At 42.0% G+C, this 26859-nt stretch overlaps 1 protein-coding gene across 8 annotated transcripts; it reads right to left on the bottom strand.

Annotated features, from left to right (window-relative positions):
• Nucleotides 1–124: 124 nt before the first annotated feature.
• znf512b (zinc finger protein 512B) lies at nucleotides 125–26859 on the bottom strand. 8 transcript variants are annotated; one of them, XM_068341999.1, is made up of 18 exons: nucleotides 26656–26859; nucleotides 25882–26130; nucleotides 23585–23719; nucleotides 13970–14049; nucleotides 13674–13802; nucleotides 13224–13399; nucleotides 12863–13116; nucleotides 12689–12766; nucleotides 11069–11209; nucleotides 10477–10604; nucleotides 9488–9580; nucleotides 6864–6962; nucleotides 6078–6314; nucleotides 5631–5972; nucleotides 5329–5430; nucleotides 5155–5217; nucleotides 4822–4920; nucleotides 125–4078 (listed from the first exon to the last, which is right to left on the bottom strand). In XM_068341999.1, the coding sequence occupies exons 3-18, from the start codon at nucleotides 23715–23717 to the stop codon at nucleotides 3734–3736; spliced, it is 2499 nt and encodes an 832-aa protein (XP_068198100.1). In that variant the 5' UTR covers nucleotides 23718–23719; nucleotides 25882–26130; nucleotides 26656–26859; the 3' UTR covers nucleotides 125–3733. The 8 variants fall into 8 exon arrangements, with proteins under 8 accessions (XP_068198100.1, XP_068198091.1, XP_068198125.1 ...); XM_068341990.1 differs by having other exon boundaries at nucleotides 25882–26859; XM_068342024.1 differs by having other exon boundaries at nucleotides 12689–12760; nucleotides 25882–26859.

The raw sequence follows: 26859 nt of genomic DNA, 5'->3' as shown, positions 1-26859 counted from the left end.
ATGGTGCAACAAAACATACACACACAAAAAAAAAATCTAAAAGGCTTTCTAGGTAATATCACACATTATGACTGTTAGAATAGATTTCATCAGTTGCCTTAAATTTGACACATTTAACACAAAATTAGTCAACAAACTTTTATTAATTAGTTGAGGGATAGTAATGCACAGGAAATACAACAAGTTTGGGAAAATATTTGTAACAGTTCCAACCAAAGGAGGCGTTGTTGCCTCCTATGTAAGGTTCTATACAGTATAATTTAGGATATGGAACTCTTTGAAACATCATTAGTCTAATTTCACTCGTTACCTATACATCGCAACAAGTTATGAGCTACAACATAACCTCTGAAAACTCTAAACAGTTTCATATCAACAGCCCCAACAGAGGCAGATGTCATTTCTTGCTTTAGAAGTAGGTAGCATAACAAAACAAACCACTGTTCTCCAAATGGAAGGGTAAAATTCGCAGACTCTATGGGGTTTTCTAAGGATTAACCTTGTTTTTGGAAATAACATTGCTGACAATGGGAAGACACTTTAGGCTGCTGCTTCCCCAAGTACAAAAGTCACACCACACACAGTCAGGGTAACTAGAAAGTTCCAACAACACTCCTATTTCAAGCCTATTTCATGGTATAATAAGTGCACTAAATACAGAAACAAACACACATACATATGCTTTGTTGTACCATATGGAACAGGTAATAATAAAAGACTCTCAATGTGTTTGTCATTATGTACTGAAAAAAAGCTCAATTTAAGTGCATCAAAATGGATAAAATAACAGTGTATGCCAACACATGGGGGCCTACAATATTCTTTGTGGGTCAACCATTTTTTCCCTACTTTTTCATAATGTGTTAAAAGTATCTTCAAAGCAAAGAAATAAAAGCAGGGGATTAAATTCTTCAAACAATTCAAACAATTTCCAGAGGACATATCGATATTAAAATATCAGCAAGCCAACAAAACCAGCTAAATATGGTGTATTGCTGTACTCTCTAAACATGTTGCAGTTAGCACACACTGCGGGATAGATATGTGTTTTCCACATCATAGGAAGACAAATAGTAAAGGGTGTGGTAAAATATAAAATACCCACTGTTAAAAGCAGTGCCTAACTATCATATTGCAACACCAAAGCTTGTCAGGTAAGCACAGTCAATGTGACGTTATCACAATGAAACGAGTCACAAGCAGCTGATGAACTGATTCTGTGCCACGGCATAACACTCAACAAAAAGTGTTACGATTGCTGACATCCAGTCATTACAAAGGTGCTAACTGTTTTATACACACATACACTCTCTCTCACACACACACACGAACACACACACACACATACAAGGTCCGGACAACTTGTATCGAAAAGGTCCAAGGACCAGTCAGTGCTTGTTTAACTTATCCTCTCTGTCAGTTTAACCTGGATAGAAGTTAAAGGTCCGTCTCGCTATCAGAGACAGACACATGCATATTCGTCCCCCACCTGAATAAAGTCCCATCAGTTGATTAATGATGGAGGAATTCAGCTCAAACTTTGCTATGTGATATAAAAGGTCACAGCGTAGGGATGACACCACGTGGGACACGTACATTTTGAGATTCAATTCAATGCTGACATCAGTGTTTGATTCGAAAGATGACGTTGACATTTGTTGGTGCAAAATTTCAGAGGACTTTCCGATATGAAGAAAGAGCAGGACGGCTTCACGAACTTCCTGACGTCTCAGGCCTTTAAGGTAGAGTGGCAAGTAAAGCACCCTTATCTCACCAGAATATGCTCACATCAAACCCCTATCCAAAGCTACCATATCACTAACTATCACACACGACAATATAAAATAGAGTTATGATCTTCTACGGTATTTTTCTTTTTTTTCTTTTTTTTAGCAAGCTAGTCATCGTTTGTACGGACATAGACTTTTAGAGTTTGATTTTCTCAGATTATTAATATAACTTTGGATTCAAGTATCTACTTAAAATTTTTTAAAGTGAAAATATTCTGTGATTGCACACGTTTTACATTGAAAAAAATGATTTAATATTGGATCATATTCCTTTTCAAACTAAACTAACATTAAAACAGCCTCAAAATTCAGTTACCATTTATGGCTTCACGTAATCATCATCATCATACGGTAGTATTGGATCACTGATATTATTTATTCATTCATTTACGAATGAAAGATATTATTTAGAAAGTGTTAAAACATGATGCTCATTACAAATGGAAAAAAACTAATTTAGATTCTCTCTAGTTTCATTTTTCATCAGAGTTAAATATTCCCACTCCTGTCGCCTGACAGCCACTAGGTTAGGTTGAACAACCCTGGAGTGCAAAAATACAAGAGAAGAGCAAGTGGGGTTAAGGGTTAAAGTGCAAGGCAATAGCTTTGAACATCCAGGTATTAATTCATATATATCATATGCAAATCTTCATTTGAGATTTTCTTTTTTCTAATACAGTATAACATTATCTTCCTCATCCTCTCTATAAAAGATAGTATTTTTATTCTCTTTCTTATTTCTTTGATTCAAGCTAAAACAGTTGCCAAAACATGGCCCTCTTTAAGTTGTTATCAATTTTGATTGTGCTGCAATGGTGCAACAAGTTTCACGCAAAATTAATCCTTCTGTCCAAGATTTAGCTTTACCCTCCTATTTTAGACAGAATTCTTCAAGTTTTTTTTTTGTTTAACATCAATTTAACAATGTCATATAATGCCAGCTGTTTTTATGACAAACTTATACCTCACAGATGAAATTCTAAAACAATCACTTTTTTTTGGGGGGGGGGTAATCTGCTTATTATATACTTCAGTGTAAAAGAACTAATAAAACATTCCTTTGAAACGTAATTCTGGTTGTCGATGCAGACGTCTTCATGCATTACAGACGAAAAATAACATTTAAAAAAAAAAAAAAAAAAGTCACCAAATTGATTAGCCACCCAGCTGCAGGGATAACTGTGAGATATAGATAACTGACCCAACATTTTAGCTTATATGACATTTGCTAACTTATAAAATGAAAAATAGATAACAATAAAAGCAGAATCAGAAAAAACAAACAAACAAAAAAACATCAAGTTTAAAACAACATTGCACTACAGCACACACTGCAACAATTCTGATTGCTCATGATCCAATTTGAATGTGCCGGGCTTGAAAATGACAGATGGCATCATTGCTCTGAGTATATAGGTATATAGATATAGATACTGTTTATCTACACGGTACAGTATATCTGTGGAAAAATGTAAAAACAGCTATCTAGCTATCATTGAATGACTTCACCATACTAATAGAATATCATTTTTAAAACCTCTCAAACACGACATGAAACTTCAAGAGAGAATTGTTCCATATTTGTTTCAAATACTACCTCTGTTAAGAAAATGTTATCCATGTAGAATTCAGGAATTTATCTTTGAAGAGCACTGACAACCCTGCTGAGACTGCAGAAACTGAAATGTGTGCCCGAAAATAGGAGACAAAAGCGGAATGAGGAATTAAAACACTACTGTCACGTGGGTATCGTTTATAACAGTAGACACATTAACGCTGGGGTTTCAAACCAAGTCCGCACTAAGTGTTTTATTTCCTATTGGTTGACTTCACTTTCTCCTCAGCGCCAAGTCCTTTGTGTTCCGTTAGAAAGGTCATTTCACTTCCTGGTGTAACATTTACAGTAAGCTTTGTCTCTGGCTCCTGGGTCGGCAAAAGCAGAGCTACTCAGACAAAGATATCCACTTGGGTTTGCTTCGTCTGGCGGTGGAGGGGGTGGGCTGTCTGTTTTTGCCTGAATTGGGACTGTCTGTTGGGTCGGGCATGGGGACGGGGGACAGGGTTGTGCCAGATGAGGGGCTCGTGGCAGGGGTTGAGTTTTGAGTGGCGGTAGGTTCTTCAGTTTTCATTGGGGGAGGCAAAACCACAGGTGGACGCTCTTTTGGCTTGCGGCCCCTCTTCTTACCAGTGGTCGCACCGTTCCTCACCTCAGCGTCGATCCCAATGTTCTCCACCACTTTACTCCTGCTACTGGTGACCACTTGACTGGCAGCTGCTCGAAACCAGTTCTAAAGCAGTGACAGACATTGATCAGCTAACAGGGTTATTGATCAGCTGACACGGATAGAACTCTATACATTTTATTTTGAAATCAACATTTTCTACAGGAAGTCCTCAACTTACAAACATTCGGAGTATTTTCTTCTTTCTTTAATTATAAGGAGCAAAAGTTACTGTAAACTAATCTCTGAATAAATAATAATCACATGATTAATGAGTGAGGCTTAAGGTAGATATTGGAACTATACGCACATATTTTAATATGATTATGTTTTTATTCTTATTTATTGTACAGTAACATGATATTATGCGCTTTTAATGCTTTTCTAATGATGGTAAGGGTCAAGTCAAGTGAAATTATTTTTCTTTGTATTTCTTTTGAAAACCGACGTATAATCCAGAAAGACTTAAATTGAAATGACCTGCACCTGCATTTATTTCATTATATGTTGTTTTTACGTCTTGTAATTGTAGATTGAAATTTAATAAAATATAACAACGTACAAACAATCCCTCAATCAATCAATTGTTTTCATATGTTGAGGACTACCTGTGTTTTAAGGTGACAATTTTATTACATTACAGTATAAGGAAAAGCTGATTTTAACATGCATCTTATCACCTTGTTAAGATGCCATCACATGCCATTCCCTGTGACTGTAGCTGTTGCTGATGGTGATAATATAATTTAAGCAAACCTAAATAAAACTGAGTGAACTGAAGCTGAAGTTTCACTCTGAAACAAACCCACCTGTGAGTGCGTCTTGCTGATGTGGTACTTCACACCACTTTCTGAGCTAAACTCCTTCTGACAGATCAGACAAGTGTACTTCCCCAGTTCTCCACCACCCTATCTCACACACGCACACACAGACACGCACACGCACACACACACACCAGAAATCAGACTAACTAAACAAAAATACAAGTTATGATGAGGAAATCTTGATCTGCTTGACATTTTTTATTAATGATGTAGTAAATCTGCTGTGTGTGTGTGTGTGTGTGTGTGTGTGTGTGTGTGTGTGTGTGTGTGTGTGTGTGTGTGTGTGTGTGTGTATGTGTGTGTGTTTGATGTCTGTACCTGGCTGCAGTTGGCGAGGTGGGCTTTTAGTCCCGACACACTGGAATAGACAGCTTCGCAGCTCTGACAAGAAGTAGAAATAACAGTTCCATATGTGCGTGAAATCATCGCGTCATCTAGATTAATCACAGACACACACACACACACACACACATACAACAGATCATTCTTTACCTCATTGGTGCAGCAGACAAATCCCTGTTCCTTGACTTGATTCTTCCAGGTCTCCAGTAGCTCAGGGCTGAAGTTGGGGAGTCCAGGTCGAGTGTAGTTTAACTACACATAAGAGAACATTTACATTTATCCTCCTGGTAGCGCTACGGTTTTAACACAATTATAAAAAAAAATGTGTGTAACAGCCTCGCCGTTACACTATGTCTTTTATACATGGTGTTTTTATCTTGTGCATGTGAGCTTTGATAGATCGCTTGTGCTTGTGAAAGTGTGTGTTTCCTCGCCCCCCTCCCTGTCCTTACCCTCTTGCTATCAGGCACCAGGTCGTCCTTGATGCGGCGCTTGGTGCCCCAGTCTTTAGCCAGCTCATCCTCTGCTATCTCCTGCAGGTGGAAGACCGCTACCTGAGCTGACCGGCGTCTCACCCTGCCGCTGGGGGTCCTTTCGAAGTCATCCCCCTGACTCGCATTCTGCGATGCTTTTTCTTTCTCCTTCTCTCTGTCCTTTTCCCTTCCCATGCTCTCATCCCGGACTTCTCTTTCCTTCTCCCTCGGTTGGCCGGAGCGTGCTTTCTCCTGCCAGTCCTTCTTCTCAGGTGGGATCTGCTCCTTCTTGCCTATTGACGGAACGTCCTCAGAGATGACCTGAAGGAGCGGTGTGACACCTCCTTTTAGTTTGGGGACAACTTTGACAACTCATTACAGCACCATCAGTTAAAAATACTCCACATACACGAGGGATGATCTTACCCTCTCCGTGCCAGGGTTGTTGTCGGTGTCAGTGATGTTGTTGGTGGCTGTCACGATGGTGGTGCTAGCTGAGGAATGCTCGGTACGCGCATGATAGTCTCTGCCAGCTTTGGAACGGTAGGTTTTTCCACAGTGCTGGCACAGAAACACCGGCTTCTCATCGTCAGAATACTCCCGTCCACAGCGTTTCTGGTGGTACTGGTATCCCATCAGGCTGGAAAAGTGGGCTGAGCAGCCCTGTTTTTTTTGTTTTTAATGTGTTGGTACACGTTTGTGGAATTCAGCGAGAGGCGATGGAAACGAGACAGAATAAAAACAGTCATTAATCAGAAAATGGAATAAAGTGTAGTTTTAATGGCTTTTGGGGAGTAATTTCAGGTACTGATAGAAAAAAAAAACAAGGAAAGGAAAGGAAATAGGCAGAAAGTCATTTTCCAGTAAAAGCACATGTCACAGTGGAGAGTTTTTTGTTTTTTGCAGCACTTTCTCTCCCTCTCTGCTTTTTTTGCGCTCTAGTGTAAGTAATGGGAAGCAGAGTGTTGATGTGGTTTTGGGCAACATGTCAAGAGCAAAGCAGGAAAGAAAAAAAAAAGAGGTAAAAGGAGGCATAAACAAAGTAAAGGTTCTGGAAAAAAAAAAAGTGGGAACTGAAGACTGAAACTGGAGCATGAGGAGAGAGGAAAATGTGACATGGAAAGCAAAAAAGGTTGAAAAAAATGAAGTGAAGTAAATGATGGGAGAGAAAAAAAAGGGAAAAGGACGCAGGAAGAAAGAAGGTGTGCATACCTCACTAGGACACTTTATTCGCCCCATCTGTTTGAGCACTTGGCGCAGCCTCTCTCTCTCCTTGTGATTGTCGCCCGTCTGGCCTTCGCTCCCCGAGGGCTGTGTGTGTGTGTGTGTGGGGGGGAAAACACAGCGTCACTTAAGCGCGTCCCACCACAAAACACCTCTGGCTCCCTCCAGACTTCAAAAAAATAATGGTGCTGAAAATGTGTTTTCCATCTCACGTGTTCACGCCCGTGCCAAGATCATAATACGGTTTTCACGGCGAGGCTGTTACTCAAGGCGTGTTTACGACAACTGTCAAACTTGTGTTTTCACTCGAGCGTGGACCGGTGCCAAACCCGAGCCAAGTCCAGAACAACAGATGGCAGGGCTGCCAGGGAGGAGAAAGAATAGAAGCATGGGGGGGGGGGGGAACTAGAGAGTTTGGACTTACTGAGGAATCCCAGGGGAGCGAATGCCATTTGTGTTCTTGTTTTAGCAGCCGGAGAACGAACCGAGATGGAAGAGACGCAACCTCAACTTCCTGTTAAGGTAAGATAGAGGTGATTTCCTGCCTAGTGAAGGAAGGAGGAAGTGTCGCATTAGGACTGGTAACCTCAAGGGCCAACCTCTGGGTGGCCCCTGTCCTTCTGTCAACCTTTTTTTTGGGGGGGGGTCTGTGCCACATTACTGCATCAGCCACACACTGGAAGTTGGTTTAGTGCTGATGCAAAATTAGAGTATGTAAAAACACAAAATCAAATTTAATCTCTCTTCACTTGATAATAACTTCATATTCATACCTGTTCAGAAGCAAATTATAGAAATATCAGAACATTTCATTTTCAGTTATTTATTTATTTTTATATACTGTTGTGATCACCGAAGGGAAATTAATCAGATGCTCACCTTTGCACCGTTTCAAAAAATGTTTTCTCAAAAGTCATTAGAAAAAAAAACAATGTAGAAAAGTTTGAATTAATCACTAAAATTAATTGAATAACTGACGCCAAACAATCCTGTATGTCAAACTCATGCGACTACAATAATTCTAGAAGCCTGTATTTGTAGAACAGTACGCCATACTTTATATCTTGGTAGTTAGAACAACTGTCAGGCCAAGTCTACAGTAAGTTTTGCTACACAAGCCTACAGTATGTGTCTCTACAAACTGTCGAGTAAAAACTGACACTATAAAAGAAAAAATCACAAACAGAAGTCAGTGATGCAGGTTGAAAAAAAAAAAAAAGAATACATCAGGAAGATTGCCGCCCAAAACTGTCAGGAAACCACCTCAGGTAGCAGGAGGTGGAGGAAGAAGAGGAAACATAGTGGAGGCTGCCAAGCTGCCCATGGGATGAAGATAGAGGAAGTGGCTTACATAGAGAAATTACACCAGCGGTTGGAAAAGGCTAGCCTGAAGGGCAGAAAAGATCATGGCAGCACAAGAATAAATACCAAGTACTAGATCCATACTGTAGAAGCAGGAGAAGACATCAGATGGAACCCAAAGCTGGGCAAAGACGTCCCCATAGGGCGTAAAATGCAAGCTGGGACAGCTAAACTCTGAGAGGCATAAACAAGTAGCTTGGATGTGTGCCATGTCTGGATCAGACGAGTCCCAGCTGGAAGTTGTGAGACCGAGCGGATCCAATGGGACGTCGAGTTCCAAACAGAAACAGGGTGGTTGACAAGGAGCTGCAACATCCAGAGGAACCAGTACCAATTACCAGGATGAAAGGATGTGGAAGGTGAAAGCCAAAGTGGTACTAGTGCCAAGGGGATCATTAGGGGATGTCAATGGCTTCAGCCGATTTCAGGTGCGACTCCCACCCCACCATCTAGACCGGAACTCAAGACGTCGTCCCGGTAACAACATCGAGACGTCGTCCCGGTAACAACATCACATCAGCGCTTCCACAAATCACACCGGAAAACGTGTTCACGCAGAGATGAACCCACACAAACCTTCACGCTCGATGCTGCAACATTTCATGCATGTGAGTTCATTAATTTTTCATGGTTCTTATTGATACAGGGAGTGTTGAATTATTCAGTAATCTTCATAGCGGTCTCATTGCTCTAAGTGTGTCAAGGAGTGTTGTGATAATATCTTAATGAAGCTCTCTGCTGTCAGTGTTAAAACCGCTGCAGAGAGAAATACGAGACGGACAAGAATACCAACCATCATTTTCAAATGTATGATCGTTATCAAAAACACCGTGATCATATTTTCAGAGCAGCTATGTAGCAGGGAGAGAAGCGATGCAGTACGACTCCTGTATGGGTATATACGCCCCCCCCCCACCTCACAAAACAGAGTGAAAGCTGAGGCTAAAATAGAGTATGGTGAATGTCCATACATAGAATCACAACGCTGCACATCTGACCTCTTTCTAAATGGGTTGTATATGTTTGGTGTCCAGTAACTAGTTACTCCAGTCAGTGGGTCAGTGTGACAGTCATGAAACATAATCCACCCAAAGCATCCTCAGCTAAAAGGCAGATATTATTCACAAAAAAAGGAAGAGAGGAAAAGGAAATTTAAGGAAGACAAGCTGGTGTGTATGTGTGTGTGTGTGTGTGTGTGTGTGTGTGTGTGTGTGTGTGTGTGTGTGTGTGTGTATGTGTTTGTAACATACCTTGGTGGTGTGTTCAACCATGGTGTGGTAGTTGAGGCCAGCCTTAGACCTGAACTGTTTATGGCACTGGTGGCACTTCAGAGCATCTTGGAGCTGCAGGGGTTAAAGGTCAAACACAGGATCACTTAACATTTCTATAGTTAGAAACAAGAGAAGCTGTGGCTTTATTGGTTCTATCAATAAGCGAAACTTTCATGGTAACCTGATAAAGAGTTCATTGTTTGTCGGATTCAAGTATAAAGACGACATCAGGACACCACAAAGGGGAATTGAACACACAGTGTTCCGTCTCCCAGATTTCACTGGTCGTCTCAGTATCGATTTTGTGGATTCGGTGAGCAACCCAGCCATAACGTTGTAATTCCGTCATTCCTTAACGGCAGATTGTCACTTTAATAGAGTCGCTGGGGTCACTTGGCCAAAGCGCTATTAAATGGACTGCAGGAGGAGATCTCTGAAGACCCTGGAGGCGACTGCACGCCCTCCCCACCGCCTTTGTTCTCAGGAAAAAAACCTCACTATACGGTAATGTAGATGGTTTAACCACTTCCGTTTTTCCCCCACATCACTTTGATTACCGTTGACCACAATTGAGTGCAATGCAAACAAAGCAAAGACATGTACAGCGTTCATTCCCTTTATGATTCATTTCCAAACCGATATGAGTTTTAATATCGACGCAGATGAGTAAAGGATATTACATGACAAAACTGGCTGACATTACAGTACTGAGATACGGCCTGATGTCATTTATACAGCCTTTCAATCAATATTATTACCGTAAAGCCTCCCCAGACTCCCTAAAATGAGGTTGTCACGGTGATGTATCTAATAACGCTGCACCCAAAGTTATAATCGTGTGGAAATGACATCTCAGCTTTTATTTCACCCTCAAAAGAGAAAACGTTTGATCGCGTTTGCGACTGATTAAAGTTTTTTTTTTCCTTTAGTAAACTGGTATTACTGGTTTCACAGGACGCTGTGCTGACCTTCTGGCAGATCTCCATGTGTTTCTTGAGGCCGTGGATGGTTTTCCTGGTGACGATGGAGCAGGTGGGACACACCACCTCACCTCGCTCTGAGATGGTTTGTTGCCACTGAGGGTCAGAAACAGCTCCTTGGAAAAGTGGAAAAAAGTGTGACTGTGGGTTTGCCAATATTGCTATTACTATATTACAGAGTACTAATGGGTGTAGCAATTCTATTTATGGACTTACTGCAATCCCTATGGCCTCTATATAATAATAGGCCAACAATATGGCTGACCTGACCCACAGCTGCTACTTAACATTGAAGCTAGACAATTAAAAATGACACTAAAATAGTGTCATTTTTTAAAAAAAATTTTCATTTAAAATTTAAAATAATAAAAAATGAAATTAAAAAAAATAAAATAAATTGTGAACATTTCTTGCTTTTTTATTTAACATCTATGTGATTTCGAACGTGAGGAACACTTCTCATCATTTTGTGACTGATTAAACAAATGGAGACTGCGAACATCTTTAAATGATCTCGAGCCTGGGGGCGGGGGGGTATATTTCATGGGTAAATTGACTTAGCATTAAACTCTCATCTCACCAGAGCTGCTAGTGGACGGGTCTTTCTTCGAGGACTGGTTTGAAGAACTGGTTGTTCTCCTCTGGGGCTCCTCGCTGAACCCGCTTCCCTCGGGTCTCTTCACACGGCCCCCCTTCAGCTTCTCCTCCACCTTAGTCATACCTATGGGACAGACAGGGAACAGGGGGGGGGGGTAGAAATGAATGGAATGGAGGTGGTTTTGATATTAAAGCGGCGACAGGCCGACTGAAAAATATCAACTGCGAGCAGAGAGCCCCGCCACCAGGAGGACGCGCTTGTGAACAAACCCTGTTACAACCCAGAGATGAGTCACCGAACATTTCCGGCCTTCGAATGAGACAACAAGTGTGATTTTTGTGTGCAAGTGTGAGATGAGTGCTTATTTTTAAAAAGTCACTGATTCATTTATTGAGATATGAAATGCCTCTCCCGGTGGCACATTAGCACCGTCAGCACCATTGATCAGCAGCAATGGGGAGCGTTCAGTCACTTAAAGAGCAAATCACCCGATGTGGTACAGTACCGACCTCCATTCCATGGTTCCATTAATAGGTACATCATCACTGGGAACCTGTGTGGCCTCCTGTATTTTCAGTAATCAGTGGTGAATCAGCTAACACATGGTGACAGTTTCCTCTAAACTAATCCAAGTATTCACTCCTTATTATCACACCCACAGGACAACACACAGGAAGATAACATCCTTAGATTAGAGGGGTGTAAAACTAATTGTCACTGAGGGTCTCATCAGCATAAAGGCCCAGATGTAACTTATAAATGTAACTAAATGTAACTCAATATAATGTAAATAAGTGTAACTACTCCTTAATGTTAAATACGTCTGAATTTATTACTTATTCAAGTTACAAACATTATAGTTGCACAGAAAAACTAAGTTTGCTTTTTAAAATGGGCTGATTATTGCATTGTGGGAAATGTAGTTTTTGGTGAGAGCACACTTTTTTTAATCTACAGTGGTACCTTTACTTACGAATGTCTCTACATACGAAATGTTCTACTCACGAAACGCCTCAACAGGAAAATATTGCGTCTAGTTACGCAAGAAATTTCGAGTTAGGAAAGGTAAAACTACAGTATGGGCTGATACTCGCAGCTCCCATAGGTTCCTTAACGCAACATTCTCATAGCTGCTCTGCCATTGGCTATTACCTAGCATCCTGGCATCCCATTGGCTAAGAGGGACCTCTGTGTGGAGCTAGATAGGTGTCTATGCAACATCCTCGTCATTCTTTATTCTGTTTTTTACGTTATGCACAACTCTCATTTATTGTGTAATAATCTAATTGAAACATGTATTTTTTACATGTTTTGATGCATTTTTATGCTTTATAAAACATTTATGTCTGAATTTTTGGGGGCTTGGAACGGGTGAGGGCATTTGCATGGAAAACACGTCTCTACTTACGAAATTTACTACTTATGAACTTTCTTTCAGAACCAATTAATTTCTTAAGTAGAGGTACCTCTGTATTTATTTATGTTCTCGCGGGCCACATAAAATGAGGTGACGGGCCACATTTGGCCCCCGGGCCTTGAGTTTGACTCAGACTGTGCTTTGCTCTCTGCAGGGTGGAGTGAATGTTTTCCTTCTGCATTTACCTTTCAATCCAAATGTTCCGGATATAGACGGCTGCTCTCCAGTGAATTTCTTCGGTGTTTTCTGCTTCCGTCCTGGCTCGAGAGAAAAACACAGAGCAAAGAAAAGTCAACGCGTACTGCGCGGCGTACGACGAGCGTACGCGGTCCTCTACAAGAGACATGATGTAATCTTACTGTGCCTCGTTCGCTCTGGGTCTTCATCGGGGAACGGCGGGGGTAGGCTGCCCCCCTCGCTCTCGCTACCGCCTGCATCAGACGACGTGCTTTGGGACTGCTGGGACTGCAGTGGGGCTGGATGTGACTGGTGAGTCTGCTGCTTCCTCTCGCTTTTCTGGTGGGCCACGTCCCCATTTTGAGAGGCTGAGGACACCTCGTGAGTCTTTTTCACTTTGAAGAACACCGGAGAAGGGGGATTATACTCCATGGGCCTAAATTCACACACCGACAGAGGACAGTTTTTGGGCAGTCAGGGTTACCACGTCGCTAACGCCACCATGCAGCTCCGTGTTGGGCGAGAGCCGGAGCCCCCACTCACCTTTTCTTGGTGCTGAACTTGACGGGGGCGTTCTGAAACCTAGGCTGCTCGTCCTTGGGCTCCACGCTAGCCCTGTCTGGGTGGTTCCACAGCTTATGCTTCTGTAGGCGTACCTTTGTGGCAAATACCGCCTCACAGAAGGGGCAGCTGTGACTCATCTTTTCGGCTACGGTGGCCTGAAATGAACATATGCACAAGGAGAGGGGATTTAAACTCAGCTGCCCCTACGCCGAAATATAAAGACAGTGGGAAGGTGTTACTGCAAGGCTGGAGTTGGCTGATAGCGGGTTCTTGAAATAGCTCAGTAAAAGTCATTAAATATTTAGTTTCTGTGAAATACATTCATATATATATTTATAGCAAAACTCCCTTTCTTGCTTTTCCACGATATTTTAACTATGATTCCACTTTAAAATATAAGTTAGAAATGCACACACGCTGGTGACTCACCCCCTGGCAGCGTTGGTAGTGGTACTTGACGCCGTAGATGCTGGGAAACTCTAACCAGCAGCCTGAACACGGACACTTAACCCTGGAGCGGCGCTTGAACTCTTCTTTCCATTGTACTATCATGTGGGCCTGCTCAGGGGAGACACAATAAATTAGAAGAAAAAAAAAAAAATATATATATATACATACTGTATATAATTTTTTATGTAATTTTTTTTTTTTTTTTTTTGAGCATTCATTGGGAGCTGCCGACTCTGCAGATAAAAGTTAAACCCACTTCAAACTGAGACACTCACAGGGATGCTTCTCAGTTCCTGTGCTTCTGCTTTGGGACGACCTTTCCTCTTCCCCTCTGCTGGCTCATCACACATCAAACCTGATGAGAAAAAACATTTCTGAGTTAGCACCAAGAGCTGCCACTGCCTTCAGAGCAGCGCATCTCAATTCCATGGGGTGATATTACAATCGTGAAAACCAGTGTGTGCGATGTTCTAAATCTAAATCTAAAGCACGACACGTTCCGATTTCTACATGAATTCTTCACAAAGCTCCGCAAATATCAAATCTCGGGTTAAACTTGTTCATCGTGCTAGACAGCCAAAAACAAATTCACGCACGTTTAAAGCAAATATGGACATAAATCATTGTGATGACAACAAATATACACCGTGTGACTGTCGGAGGAGCAGAGGAGAGTCGACGTGTGTCACCTTAATATTTAGGGAAAATTACAAGATTTATTCTACCGGTAGTCGTGGTTATGATCAGGGTTGCTACTGTAGATCCTCATGTCCTCTGATGTTTTGGAAGGACGAGTGTGTGTGTGTGTGTGTGTGTGTGTGTGTGTGTGTGTGTGTGTGTGTGTGTGTGTGTGTGTGTGTGTGTTGTGTGAGGGCACCGGAGGGCTTCTGTTGGCCCAAACATATCAGCCATAAACTGCTAGCGTGAGTGTGAACCTCTGACACAGCACACAGCAGATGGACTCCCCCCCCCATCTCTATTGCCCCTCTCTCCATCTCTCACGCCGCCACCTCCCTCTTTTCTCACCCTATGTGTAGCTTTCGCACTTCCTTCCTTTCCTCTCCCCAACACTCTCCTCCATCTTTCTCCATGTGAACATCAGGCAGCACGCTACATAATCACTGCTCTCTTATCTGCTGCATTTCGACCTGTTTCCTATCCACGGTGCTACTCAAAAGAGGGACGGAGGGTGGGTGGGTGTGACAGGCAGAAGATGCTGAGGCAGATGACCTCTTCCTCTGACCAAACAGAATACTGAACGACATGAGATGAAAGCGGGAGATCAGGTCAGATCCAGAACGCGTCAAAGGGAGACGACTTGAACGATGAGAGGAGCTCTTTTGTAGTGAAGTGAAATGCAGCAGCGGTCTCGCACAGGATCTGTTTCACTTCCCCGCGCCGCAGAACACGACATGATCTCTGCTGACTGGTTTCTCCTCCTGCAAACATCGACAAGCGGCAACAGGATGTGTACAAAGTCTAGTGTAACCCATTTGTTTAAGGGCCAAAACCAGATCAGATCTGCCAGGATTATAGAAATGGTTGGAGGAATTTCTCATCAAATAAATGAATTGACGTGACTGCTGCCATTACTCATACAAAAATAGGTCATAATGGCAGAGGTTTAGCCTTTTAACCCCAAAAAACATGTCTGTCAGTGTGTTAATTTGTGTTAAAACACACTCCGTGCTTAAACTACCACATCATCCCCTTCTCATTTGCTTCTGTTTTACTTCGCGCCACATCAACTTTTATATTTTTACCTCCTTCGTCTTGCTTTGTTTTTCCACTCTCACTCACCGACGCAAACGCAGGCTGACGGATTACGCGCAATCTTTTACTTCAGACTCGCAATAATAAGGTGGAAAGAAAAACTGTGAGGCTGAATAAGATGGAATGAGCTATGAGCGAGAGCACTGCTAGTCGCGTTCGGAATAGTTTACGACACAAGATGTAAGCACACACACACATAAAGGTGCACACTGACACACGCATACAAGTACACAAAACCATTACCGGTGTGTGTAAGTGTGATTTGTGTGCATAGATATGAGTGTATTAATATTCTCCAGGCAACGGAGCATTTCTCTATTAGCTGTCTGGGTAGCAGCTGGAGAGGGGATGCAGTCGGCGGCGCAGCTCTCGGGCTGAGAAGGAAATTGAGCATGCATTCTAATTCCTGTCTTAGAAAATAAAGGTCTTTTGAAAGAAAGGCATAATTAATTAATTCTGCTCTTAGGATAGATATGCTCTTGTTGCTATGGGAATAAGATCCACTTGTCTTAGTTACCACTATCATAGGTCTCTTTACGGCGAGCAGAACAATTAAGGTCACACGAAGACGGCTGCAATGCAAATAAGCTTGTGCACACACAAAGCCAGGTGAGAGTGCAGAGATATTATAAAAATTTAAATAATGAAAATTAAAAACTAAAAAATAAAGCAGGTTTCCTGGAGAAAAATATGCAGATACAAAAAAAGAATGTTCGTTATCTTTATACTTTGTTGAGCTGCTTGGAGAACGGGCGGCACGCTGACGTCCACGACCATTTGTCTTTGTAGGAAACAAAGCAGGCCCCGCTGTGTTGTATTCAAACGGGTGTAGGTCACGGGGATAAAAACAGCTGCTGGACTCATGTCAGAGTACGACTCTCTTCCAGCCGTCTGCAACTGTTGCTCCTCTCGGTAAAAATTCACACGGAGGCGAGGAAAACGAGGAGCGAGGAGTTCGGACCCAGGAGTGCAGGCAGCTGTCTGGTGATCTCAAATAACCTCTGAGCTCTCCTAGCTACGCTCGCAACTGCTCCGCCTGAGTGTAAGGGTGCACATATTATACACACACACACACACAAACACACACACATACACACACACAGGCGTATGCACAGAACAGTCATTTGTTTTCCTTGACAAACACTCACACAGGAGCCTTTGTCTGTGTCTGCACAGTGGGGCTGAGACATACTGTGGTTCAGAAACACACACACACACACTCACACACACACACACGCACACACACACACACACACAGGACTTCCAGTATCACTACTTTCCCAATCTTACCAAACAATAGATGGAGACTCTGATACACCTGGTTGAACACGCTGCCATTTCTTTTGGTACTCACGTTATCTCGGTTTGAAGTTAATGCAACCGCTGGAGCGTACAATCATGGCTAGTTCTCCTGCTCAGCTGCTGTATTTTCATTTTTAACTCTCTGCACAACTTTTCCATCCTCACACGTTCTCCATTAGCGGCGTATCAGCACTTTACCAGATGCACGCGTTCACAAACACACCTACTGCAAATTTCTTATTTCCCTGCATGTTGTTTTTCACCCTGCGCTTTAGTTTCCTTCCTTCTTTCTCGTGCACACACACACACACACACACACACACACACACACACACACACACACACCATCTCACTATATACACACCTCTCTTTGGAGACGTCCCCATATTTCCCGCCCAGTCAGGCAAGATTCCAGTGTAAGGAGAGGAGAGGTGGAGCTGCAGCACAACAGTCTTGTTTCCCAGACACTGACTAACTGAAAGAAAACCAGACTCTGAGACTGACTCTCAGTCTTTGTTTTTCTCTCTCTCCTCTCTCTCTGTTTCTCTCTCTCTCTCTTCCTCCCATTATCATTTTCACTTTCTGTGCAGCGCCATATCAGTCAATGCGTTTCAGCTTGAAACTTTCATTCATTTTATTTCTATCTTGCTCAATACTTTGCAATGCAAAATAATAATAATAAAAAATAGTAATAATAATAAGGATAAAACCTACTTTGTAATACTAACTGTTAAAATAAAGTCTGGCTACATTACGTGGAAATATTATTTTAGGAGTGACAAGATTTGAGGAGGTTATGAAGAATCAAATCTGAACCACTGAACAATGTGGTCCTTCCCATGCTTTTCAGTAGTTCTGCGAGTCACGTGACAGTAGGGGTTAAATTTTTGGGCCATGCATTATGGACAGCAAATGCATTTTACAGATCATTTCCTTCCTTTTCATGTCAGCCGACTGGAGGTCCGCGTCAGCTGCCGGTCAAACGATATTCATCCAGACACTTTCTACCGATAAATGGATGAAACTGTAATGACCGTGCAAAATAATTATAGTTTGCTGAAATAATTGTAATAGGTGATTATGCAATAATTATAATAGGGGCTAGTTAGCAGTGAAATTTCCCTGGTGAATGTTTGATTTGAGTTGATTTAACACATTAATATGTGCAGGCCAAGCGTATTTTATTTATAGAAATCTATATAATGCAATGTATATGTGCTTCTTGGATCTTTACAATCTGTCCAACAAATTACTCAAAAACCCATTTAGCGCAGAAACAGAAAGAAAAACTTATCTGCATCCATATAAGGAGATTGTAGTGCACAAATGCATTGACACTTCAAGATGGAGAGTTTTCCCATACTTTTTTTCCACGTCGCTTTGTTGTTTTTGTGCACATGTGGTGGAAACTGTTTGAATTTCAGCTACACTGCTGTCAATCATTTCAGACGGTATCAGACGCATTCTTCTCAAAGCTTTTGGAAGACACAAAATTACGTACAGGAGGCTGCATTCCTCTCAGTAGCGTTCTTTTTAATGCAGAGCATAAACGGGACTTAGCAGTGAATGAGAGACCTGCAGCAGATGTTGTCATTTAGAATATGCAATTACTGTTTTAGCATAAAAAACATTTCCCTTGTTTTTACCTGCGTCTGGTGGTGATGGAGTACTACCACCACAGGGAGGCAGTAACACACCTACAGGCTGTTTGCAACCGCGATTAACAAAAGAAGAACACACAATGGCCACGAGACAGACAGCAGAAACTTGACCACAGTAACAAAGTCCAGCGTGTAACTCCTCTAAATAAATAAAGGAACGTGACGGGCAGCAGAACTGGAAAGCTTAGCTTTGAACTTCAGAGAATTATAGTGTGGCTTTATTTCCATGCACACTTACAACAGACAAATCAAGAAGAGCTCATTCTGGAGGTTCCTGCTCCATCATCTGTTAATTCACATAACCTTTGCAGCATCTTTCAGACCAGCATTGATTTTCTTCTTCCACATCAGCTGCATGCTCCATATTATTGGGAATCTAATCTATTGTCTGAGGCTCATTTGAGACATGCCCACAAGTGTGTTTAATGTCATCCAAACCACAACGGCTTCAGATGAACGGCCACGTGGATCAAAAAAGAAAGACCAACATCAAGGACACAGCTGCCCCCGGGGAAAGGAAGAAAAGATGCAGACGTGGACAGACCATAATCTAAATGATTGCAGAAGAAGAGTAGAAAGTTCAAATGTGCTTAAACATATAAAAATAAGAAAAATAAGAAACCGGTTGTGATAAACACACACAGCATATAGAGGAAGCCATGAAAACAGGCATGTGCTCGTGCAACAAAATCATATATGCAGGCCCCACGGACAACGCCTGCAGTGGCCTCCTTATGGATCGTGATTCACCATCAGATACTCTCTGCTCTGCCATTTCCCTGTAATCCTTCTTGTCGGCCGATGGCCAAGCCTGCCAAGTAAAGGTGTGACAAAGATGACAAAGGACTGTCCTCTAAACAGGATGCAGCATCAGGCTGAGAAAAGCACCAGAATTCAATTTTATCCCAAAACAAATGTATTCAAACTACAGGTTTTTATTGATTTTAATTTTTTTTTTTTTTTGCATTGGGAGACTCAAAAAGCATCAAAAATGTGAAGATTATCAAATAAAAAGAAACTGGAGACATAGAGGGTGGTGGAGACGGTGATGCCGGAGGCCTGGTGATTCACTTGCTGCTAATAATATTGCTTCATAAGCAAGACAAACCAGGCATGAATTTGAAGGAGGACGAGATGGGGGGAGGACTGACGGTTATGTGAAGAGAGCTGGGACAAGAAACGAGCAAAAGAAAGTGTGGTGAGAAAGGAATGGATGGGGAGGAAAAGAGAGACGGTTACTGAGGCAAACATGCACGGTCAGCAGATGGTGTCTGTGGGCCTGAAATGAAAGTCCTACAATCAGAGTAGTGGAACTATCATTTGAGAAGAAACATGGCATGAGAGAGAGAGGGGGAGGGAGGGAGAGAGATTTACAAATGCTTGCATCACTGTTTGCAAAGAGGGTTTGGCTGAAGCACTTGACAGTTTGACAGAACATTAGTTCCATCCAAATACTTGAGATACTTTCACTTTGGTTGTTTAACAGCTCCGGCAAATAGAGGGGGGGGAAATAATGACACGAACTCTAATGAGATGTTAGTATGAAAAAAAAAAGAAAAAAGAATTGAGTGTGCAAACAAGAGATACGAGAAGCAAGAAGAGAAAGTCGACCTCCAAGTTGTCTGGTATGGCGAGGTGACAGCCCCCCCAGGGAGGAACACGGGCCAATCTGCAGGCTTTGTTCCCATGTATGAAAGCATAAAGGGATTTCAGGAAACCACCGATTAAAAAAAAAAAAAAGAAGAAGAGAAAAACAACAACAACTAAAAACCCACAGCTCAGCCAGAGGGGATTTCTTCATTGTTACATCATGTAAAGTTTGTGAAGAGGACGTTTATCCACCAGCATGGGAACGGAACACGATGGGGGTGCAGCTGGCCAACATTTCCCTGAACACGGAGCAAAATAACGGTGCGCCTACCTAGATGGACAACACATACAACAAATTCCATGAGAAATACTGGAAGTCCACAGGGAGCTATAGAAATTGATGCATTTGTCTTCCCAAACTGAGGCTCACACCCCCTTGGGATGGACAGACTAGCTCCAGGCTCATTCTGATTATTCTGATCATTCTCATTCTGATCTCATTCGCACCACAGCATTTACTCATACGTAATCAGATGAGAAGGCCTTGTTACTTGAAAAGGTGAAGTATTTAATGAACATGTCCTTCTTGTTTTGGTTGGAGGAACCACAGATGAGTCAATCAGATTCAATCGATATGATCTGATGATAACATCTTCATGGTGTTGTAAGAAGAGTTTTTGAAATCGCACCGCAAGATTCTTCCTGTTGTATCCAAAAGTAATTAACCTAACCTAATTTTTGATTTGCACACCTTTAGTTGATCTAATTCTTAATTTTATTTTAATAAGGTAAGGATGTTAGTATTATTTTTGATGTTTCTTATGTAGTCAAAGTTCTGTGTGTTAAACACAAATTCATGAATCCTGTCATTCAGCTGGACCCGCCCTACTCAGCGTATGATTGGTTCGATTTGACATTCTCACGCCAACCCTAACCAATCATCAACTCTTAATGGCTCAACCCAGCAAACCTCACTAACCAGGTTAATAAGTACCAACTAATCAGACACAGAGTAGGATTGGGAATGCAGTACATTAGTTTTAGTAGTGCTGTAGTAAAATATGTCAACGTGAAACATCATGGTTATACGTAGCCAATCAGAGGCTGCGTAGGCGAAGTAATGATGTCTCAATAGCTGAACCTGCCTCTAGTAATATTTTCAAAAACAGACTTTTGGTTATTGTTGTGTCATTATTGAGTGATCTGTAGTTCTTGTTTTGTTTTAAACAGGTTTAAATTGAATTGTTTGGTGTCGAGTCGTCAAGCTGTTCAGCTCATGTCAGACTTTAATTCTGTTATGTCGATCGATTTTATCTGCTCACAATTACTGTCGGAAATATCATTTTTTTCTTTATCTTGCTTTCCATCAAATGAAATGTATACCAAACTGAACGAAAGAAACACTTGCGTCGTTCCAGTTTTTTGGCGTGTTTTCCCACAACCTCGTGCTTCCCCTTCAATCTTACAACCACAAATTCACATGAAAGTCATTCCACTGGCGTAGTTACCCGCTAAACCAGTCTGGAGGCAAGGGAAGCCCCTGGTAATTTTCCAGATCAGAATAACTTTACAGTCAAACAGGACATAATTTCAACGAAAACACCAGGGGGATGAAGATTTTTATCTTGAGCAATCAAACCGTGCTGGAAGCAATCCTCGCAGGAATACCAAAGCAAAGTCTCACAGAATCAAAACCGCTGACATAATTACTGCGCCGGCATTTTTTGAGAAGCTTTACTCCGATATGGGTTAAAGGAGATCAACGGTGGAAAACGACCAATGGAGGCGTGCAGAAACATTCAAGTCTTAAGTTACCAGGAAAACTCCCATAAAGTCCAGGATCAAACCACCACCACCTGTGATAGCATTATCTGATTTCACACACACACACACACACACAAAGCAATGCTGTGTTTTCATTATGGAACCTCCTAACTCACCACCAACTTTTTCACTGACTGATTTAGAAACACATCTTGTTTATAGAGCAATAAAGCATAAAAAAAATCTATAAAATATAAAAATCAGTGCAGCTGCAGAGTAAACACTGTCAATCAAACCTAGTGTGTTCTACTCCAATAAACTCCTTAAGAGCAGAAACACCTCACCTCCCTGGATGTGTGATTGTGTTGAGCTTTAAATCACATGACCAGTCTGATAAATACATGAAATGAATAACGTTTAATAAACGGCGTCACAACTTTGTTGACAATTTACTGTCCAATGCTTTCCTGCGCTCTCAGTTCTGTCTTCCAATAAAGCCCTTTTTTTTTTTTGGAATGTCCACGACAAGGACGCACACACACGCACACACACACACACACACACACACACACACACACACGCAAATCCAGCCTACGGGGCTGAATATGAACACAAAAAGAAAACAAACTGAGGAACGTAGTCTTCTGTGAATGCTGCGTGCGTGCATGCATGTGTGTGTGTGTGTGTGTGTGTGTGTGTGTGTGTGTCTGAGAACGAGAGGTTGTTTTGTAGCTACCCAAACAACTGGGTCATATTAGAGCAGCCCCAGTTTTTTCCATATCTGCCTGACTCTATTAACAAAGTCTGCTGGTTATTGGATTGAAAATGTAATTCCCCAGTCTAGGTTCTCTGTTTCCACAATCTTCTATCTCCATCCAGATGGCTTGGACTTTCATTCATGACAATACTTGGCAATGCATGTTTTGTTTGGTTTTCTCACTGTTAGGCAGTTGCAGGAAAAATGTTGTGGTTTCCAGGCCCTTCTGTGGTGAGAGGGATAGAATTACATCGAGGCCTTTTTTGGACCAAGTGATTCTCAGTAAAATATAACCCACTCAAAAGAAGCACTGGGGACGGTTACACTGCATAATGCAACGCTCATTAACTCTTTGAGAAACGACAATGAAGTTCTGAACGGCTCGACAGGGATTACAAGAAAAGAGCTTTTTCTAAACCATGTCACACTTGGTTTCGATTCCCTCTCACTTAAGAAGACAATTGAGCCTCACAGGCTACATTATGTTTTTGCTCAACATGTAATCTTCCTTAAACAATCATTTTCTTCTTTAAAAAATATCTATAAAAAAACCCATCTGAATATCCATCATGTCTAGTTGTTCACTCACATCTTCTTCTTTCCATGCTACGCCCTAAGAACGAGATTCTCAGCTCAGAATCTCGTTCTCGTTCTGACAGAGAATGAGATTCTCACCTTCCTGTTATTTTTTCTCCAGCAGCTCAAAGCGGGCAAAACTCAAAGCCTGCCTGGGTCATTAGAGGATCCTGCTTCCACAAAGCTGACATAGATGGTATTTAAAGCGAGATCAGTACCACGGAGGGATCGATGGAACAAGAAAAGAAGAAGAAGCCGTAATTTCACCTCTTAGGTAGCGTCAGATTTTCAAATGTTTTCTACAGACAATGAAAGGACAATTGGACATTAGGTCAAATAAGTAAAAATACATTAAAAAATGTATTTACCCCTGCCTCAGGCCAGGGGTAAACCTCACCACACATATAAAGGCCCTCCTGTAAACCTACTGTACGTGTAGAAACACTGAACCCACATGCGTGACTTACTGTGTTCGCTGTTGTGTTCAGGCTCTGGTGAGGGTCTCACAGGCTCATGGTGATGTCCATGCTTGGAGGTCCGGCCCCGTGGCAGCCCCGACGAGGATAGCTTCCCAACCCTGGGGCCACTTGGGCTCTCCATGCCTGCGATGGTGGTAGAGGAGTTTCAAAGACACAGGAAGTAGGGATCGCTACAGGCAATAATGGCTTTCTCAATCTCATTAATCCTGTTCCATTGCTTGTCAAAACATTATTATTACCGTGTTCGCGACATCGATAGCGTCTGATGATACTGTCCTCTCTAATGTACCTACATCATGTCTGCCATCTGCGCTATCGGACCAAAGGTTATCGGGATGGAGGCTCACTCATCACTTTGTGAAGTAATGAGGGTGTGACCTTCACTGTTTCATTAAAAAAAATCAATATTCTCACTCACACACTAACTCTATACTCTGTCCATTACACCAAAGGTGAGTCAAACAGAGACGAGGGACACGAGGCTCCACGGCGGAGCCGCTCTGTACGACGGAAACCAGCGACGCGTCTCGACGTCCCTCCATCAGGTCATGTGATCAACAGCAGATTTTTGCAAACTCCATCAATCAAAATGGCACCATTAGACCTACATCATGTGTGGGCACGGGACGGTCTAACGCACACGGGCCAAATGTGGCCCTCCACATGATTTTATGTGGCCAACAAAAGCATAAAAAGTCAGTGTCTCCAAATAAATGTAAACTTATTTTTTCTGTGCAACTGTAACAATTGCCCCTGGCAATTGATAACATTTACATTGTTTTGTATATTATTTCATATCATTTTAAATGTTTTTCTCTGATTTCATTTCCTCTTTTAACTTATTTTAAGTTATTTCATTGGATTTTTTTATTTGATACTTTATTTAACTGTATTACGTTCACGGTTTTATGGCGCGTCTGTTGTGTTTTTATCTATTGACAGTGCAGCACTTTGGAAACCTTGTCTTTACTTAAAAGTGGATTGGATTGGATTGTAAATTACACTGCATTGAGTTACATTTAGTCACATTTATAAGTTACACGTGCCCCTTTGAGGACAGCCATTATGCTGATGTGTCCCTCTGAGTTTGACACCCCTGATCTAATTGATGAAGAATGTCAATCACTAATTATGCACGCTGGGATTGATTAATAGTCCACATGCTTTCTCTTAGTGCCACTCGACTAATTTGTGACACAAAGGGTCACACCGCCCGGGGCCAGGGGTCCCCCCAGTGTCTGTTTAGTTGCTCTACTATTCAATTTACATGGAGCGTTGGTGTCGTCTATCACAGAGATATGTTCACATTTTGCTAGAAGTTCTTTAGGTATTAATTACTTAAAATGAGATTTAGGTACTCTGGATCCGCCCCCACAAGTGCATTCTGGGAAAGACATACGCAAAGTCGCTCGGCCATGCAAATTTTTGTAACTGCATACGTTAGGAAAAGTTCAGTTTTCAAAAGTATTACATATATTTTTTTAGATACTGAAATGTGAATGACACCTGTCTGGTCCAAGGAAGATTAGCTTAAACTGAATTAAACTTGTGACCAAGGAATTAGGTTAAAACACACACAAAATATTATTTTGTTGCTTCCTGCAAAGACATTAAAACATTTTAAACAGTTTCTGAGTTCTGCTCAGGACATAAAACCTGACAAATGAACAGATGGATGGAGGGAATATCTTTATTCCTACATCCTCCTCCAAAAAAAAAACCCCAATGTTCCAAACGACCTAAAGTAAAATAGACCTCTAAATTATCACCGATGCTAAATCCTAGAAACACATTTCCTCTGAGGAAAGCCGTGAGTTCGTTTCGCCTCAGAAGACCTCTATTGATTTAACGCTTTCCATTTTTTTTATTTCCTGTTACAAACCGGTCGTTCCAATAACATCTGTAGGATTTAGCAGATTTGACAGTTTTTACTCTGGCATTTCTCAAATAACACTGCAGCTGGTGTTTTCATAAAAAGATTAACACGCATATGTGCAACACTACCATACATTTACATAGACACAACTAAAAACCTGGTGGCCCCCATTGACATCCCCTCCAGCAATCTGCTTGGAATGAAGTATTTGAGCTCCACACGTGGCAGAAAGCCACGTTGTGTGTGTTTGTGTGTGTGTGTGTGTGTGTGTGTGTGTGTGTGTGTGTGTGTGTGTGTGAACTCAATCAAGGTGAGACAACTCCTTAGAATTTGTGTGATTATGATAATAAAAAATAAAATCTACACCTTTTTTTTTTTTTTTTTAATCCTCCAGGTCAGCCACACCTACCTGAACAAGTCACCCGGCGCTGGTGACCGGGTGCCCCCCCCCGGGTCACCCAGGTGAGGGAGGAGGAAGCCAGAAGACAAGCACCTATAGTGGGCGTTTTCCCCCCCCACTAATGTTGCGTTACATGGCAATCACACCTCACACCTGCTGTGCGTCAAGGAGCGGTCAGATCGGTGGGGTTTTTTTTTGTGTGGGGGGGCCTGGGAAGGAAGCGCCCGGTCGTCACGGTCCCCCCCCCACCCTCAAACTCTGCAGCCCACGACGACGAAGAAGAAGAAGAAGAAGAGGAAGAAAAAAACGAGCAGAAAAGAAATGAGAACGTCTCCTGTACATGAAGAGAAATCCACGATACTTTCACCTTATTATCAGTTTCCCATCGCCTGGTCCCCCCCCCTCCAGCTTTCCTGCATTAACATGTAAACCACGAGTCACTTCTTCAACCTCCGTCTTCTCCTTAAACACTCCACACATATTAGAAATAACCAGGAAAAAAATAGGTAGCTCCCCGACTCCTTGAGGAAAATATTAGAATACGGGATGGTTTATATAGGCAGTGAAGCAAAATGGCGACTTTATTACGAAGGAGGAGTAAAAAAAAAAAAAAAAAAAAAAAAAATCCTTGCGCTGGAGCGAAAGGGAGGCACGAAAATATGTTTAGTGCGGTCATTTCGACGGTTGCGCGTCAGTTGGAGAGAGTAAAAGAAAACCGAGCGAAGGAAAATCAGAAGAAACGCCACATCTGTGTCGGGGTGGATGCACTCCTCGGGTCCTTACCTCGGGATTATTTCGGGGTTTTTAAACGGATATTATCGCGGCGGCCGCGTACAGTATTACAGTAATGTGTGTCGGGTCATGCGCGTCTCCACTCCACCTTTGACAGCGGCAAACTACAGTCTTGGAACAACTTGCAAACTCTCGCGTTATTATTATCGATATCGAGTAGATTAATTTTTTTTTTTTTTTTTTTTGGGAGGGGAG

The sequence above is a fragment of the Antennarius striatus genome, chromosome 2, assembly GCF_040054535.1.
Source record: "Antennarius striatus isolate MH-2024 chromosome 2, ASM4005453v1, whole genome shotgun sequence".
NCBI classification, from domain to species: domain Eukaryota; kingdom Metazoa; phylum Chordata; class Actinopteri; order Lophiiformes; family Antennariidae; genus Antennarius; species Antennarius striatus.
The sequence above is the reverse complement of the archived record's forward strand: the minus strand, read 5'-3'. Positions and strand labels throughout refer to the sequence as shown.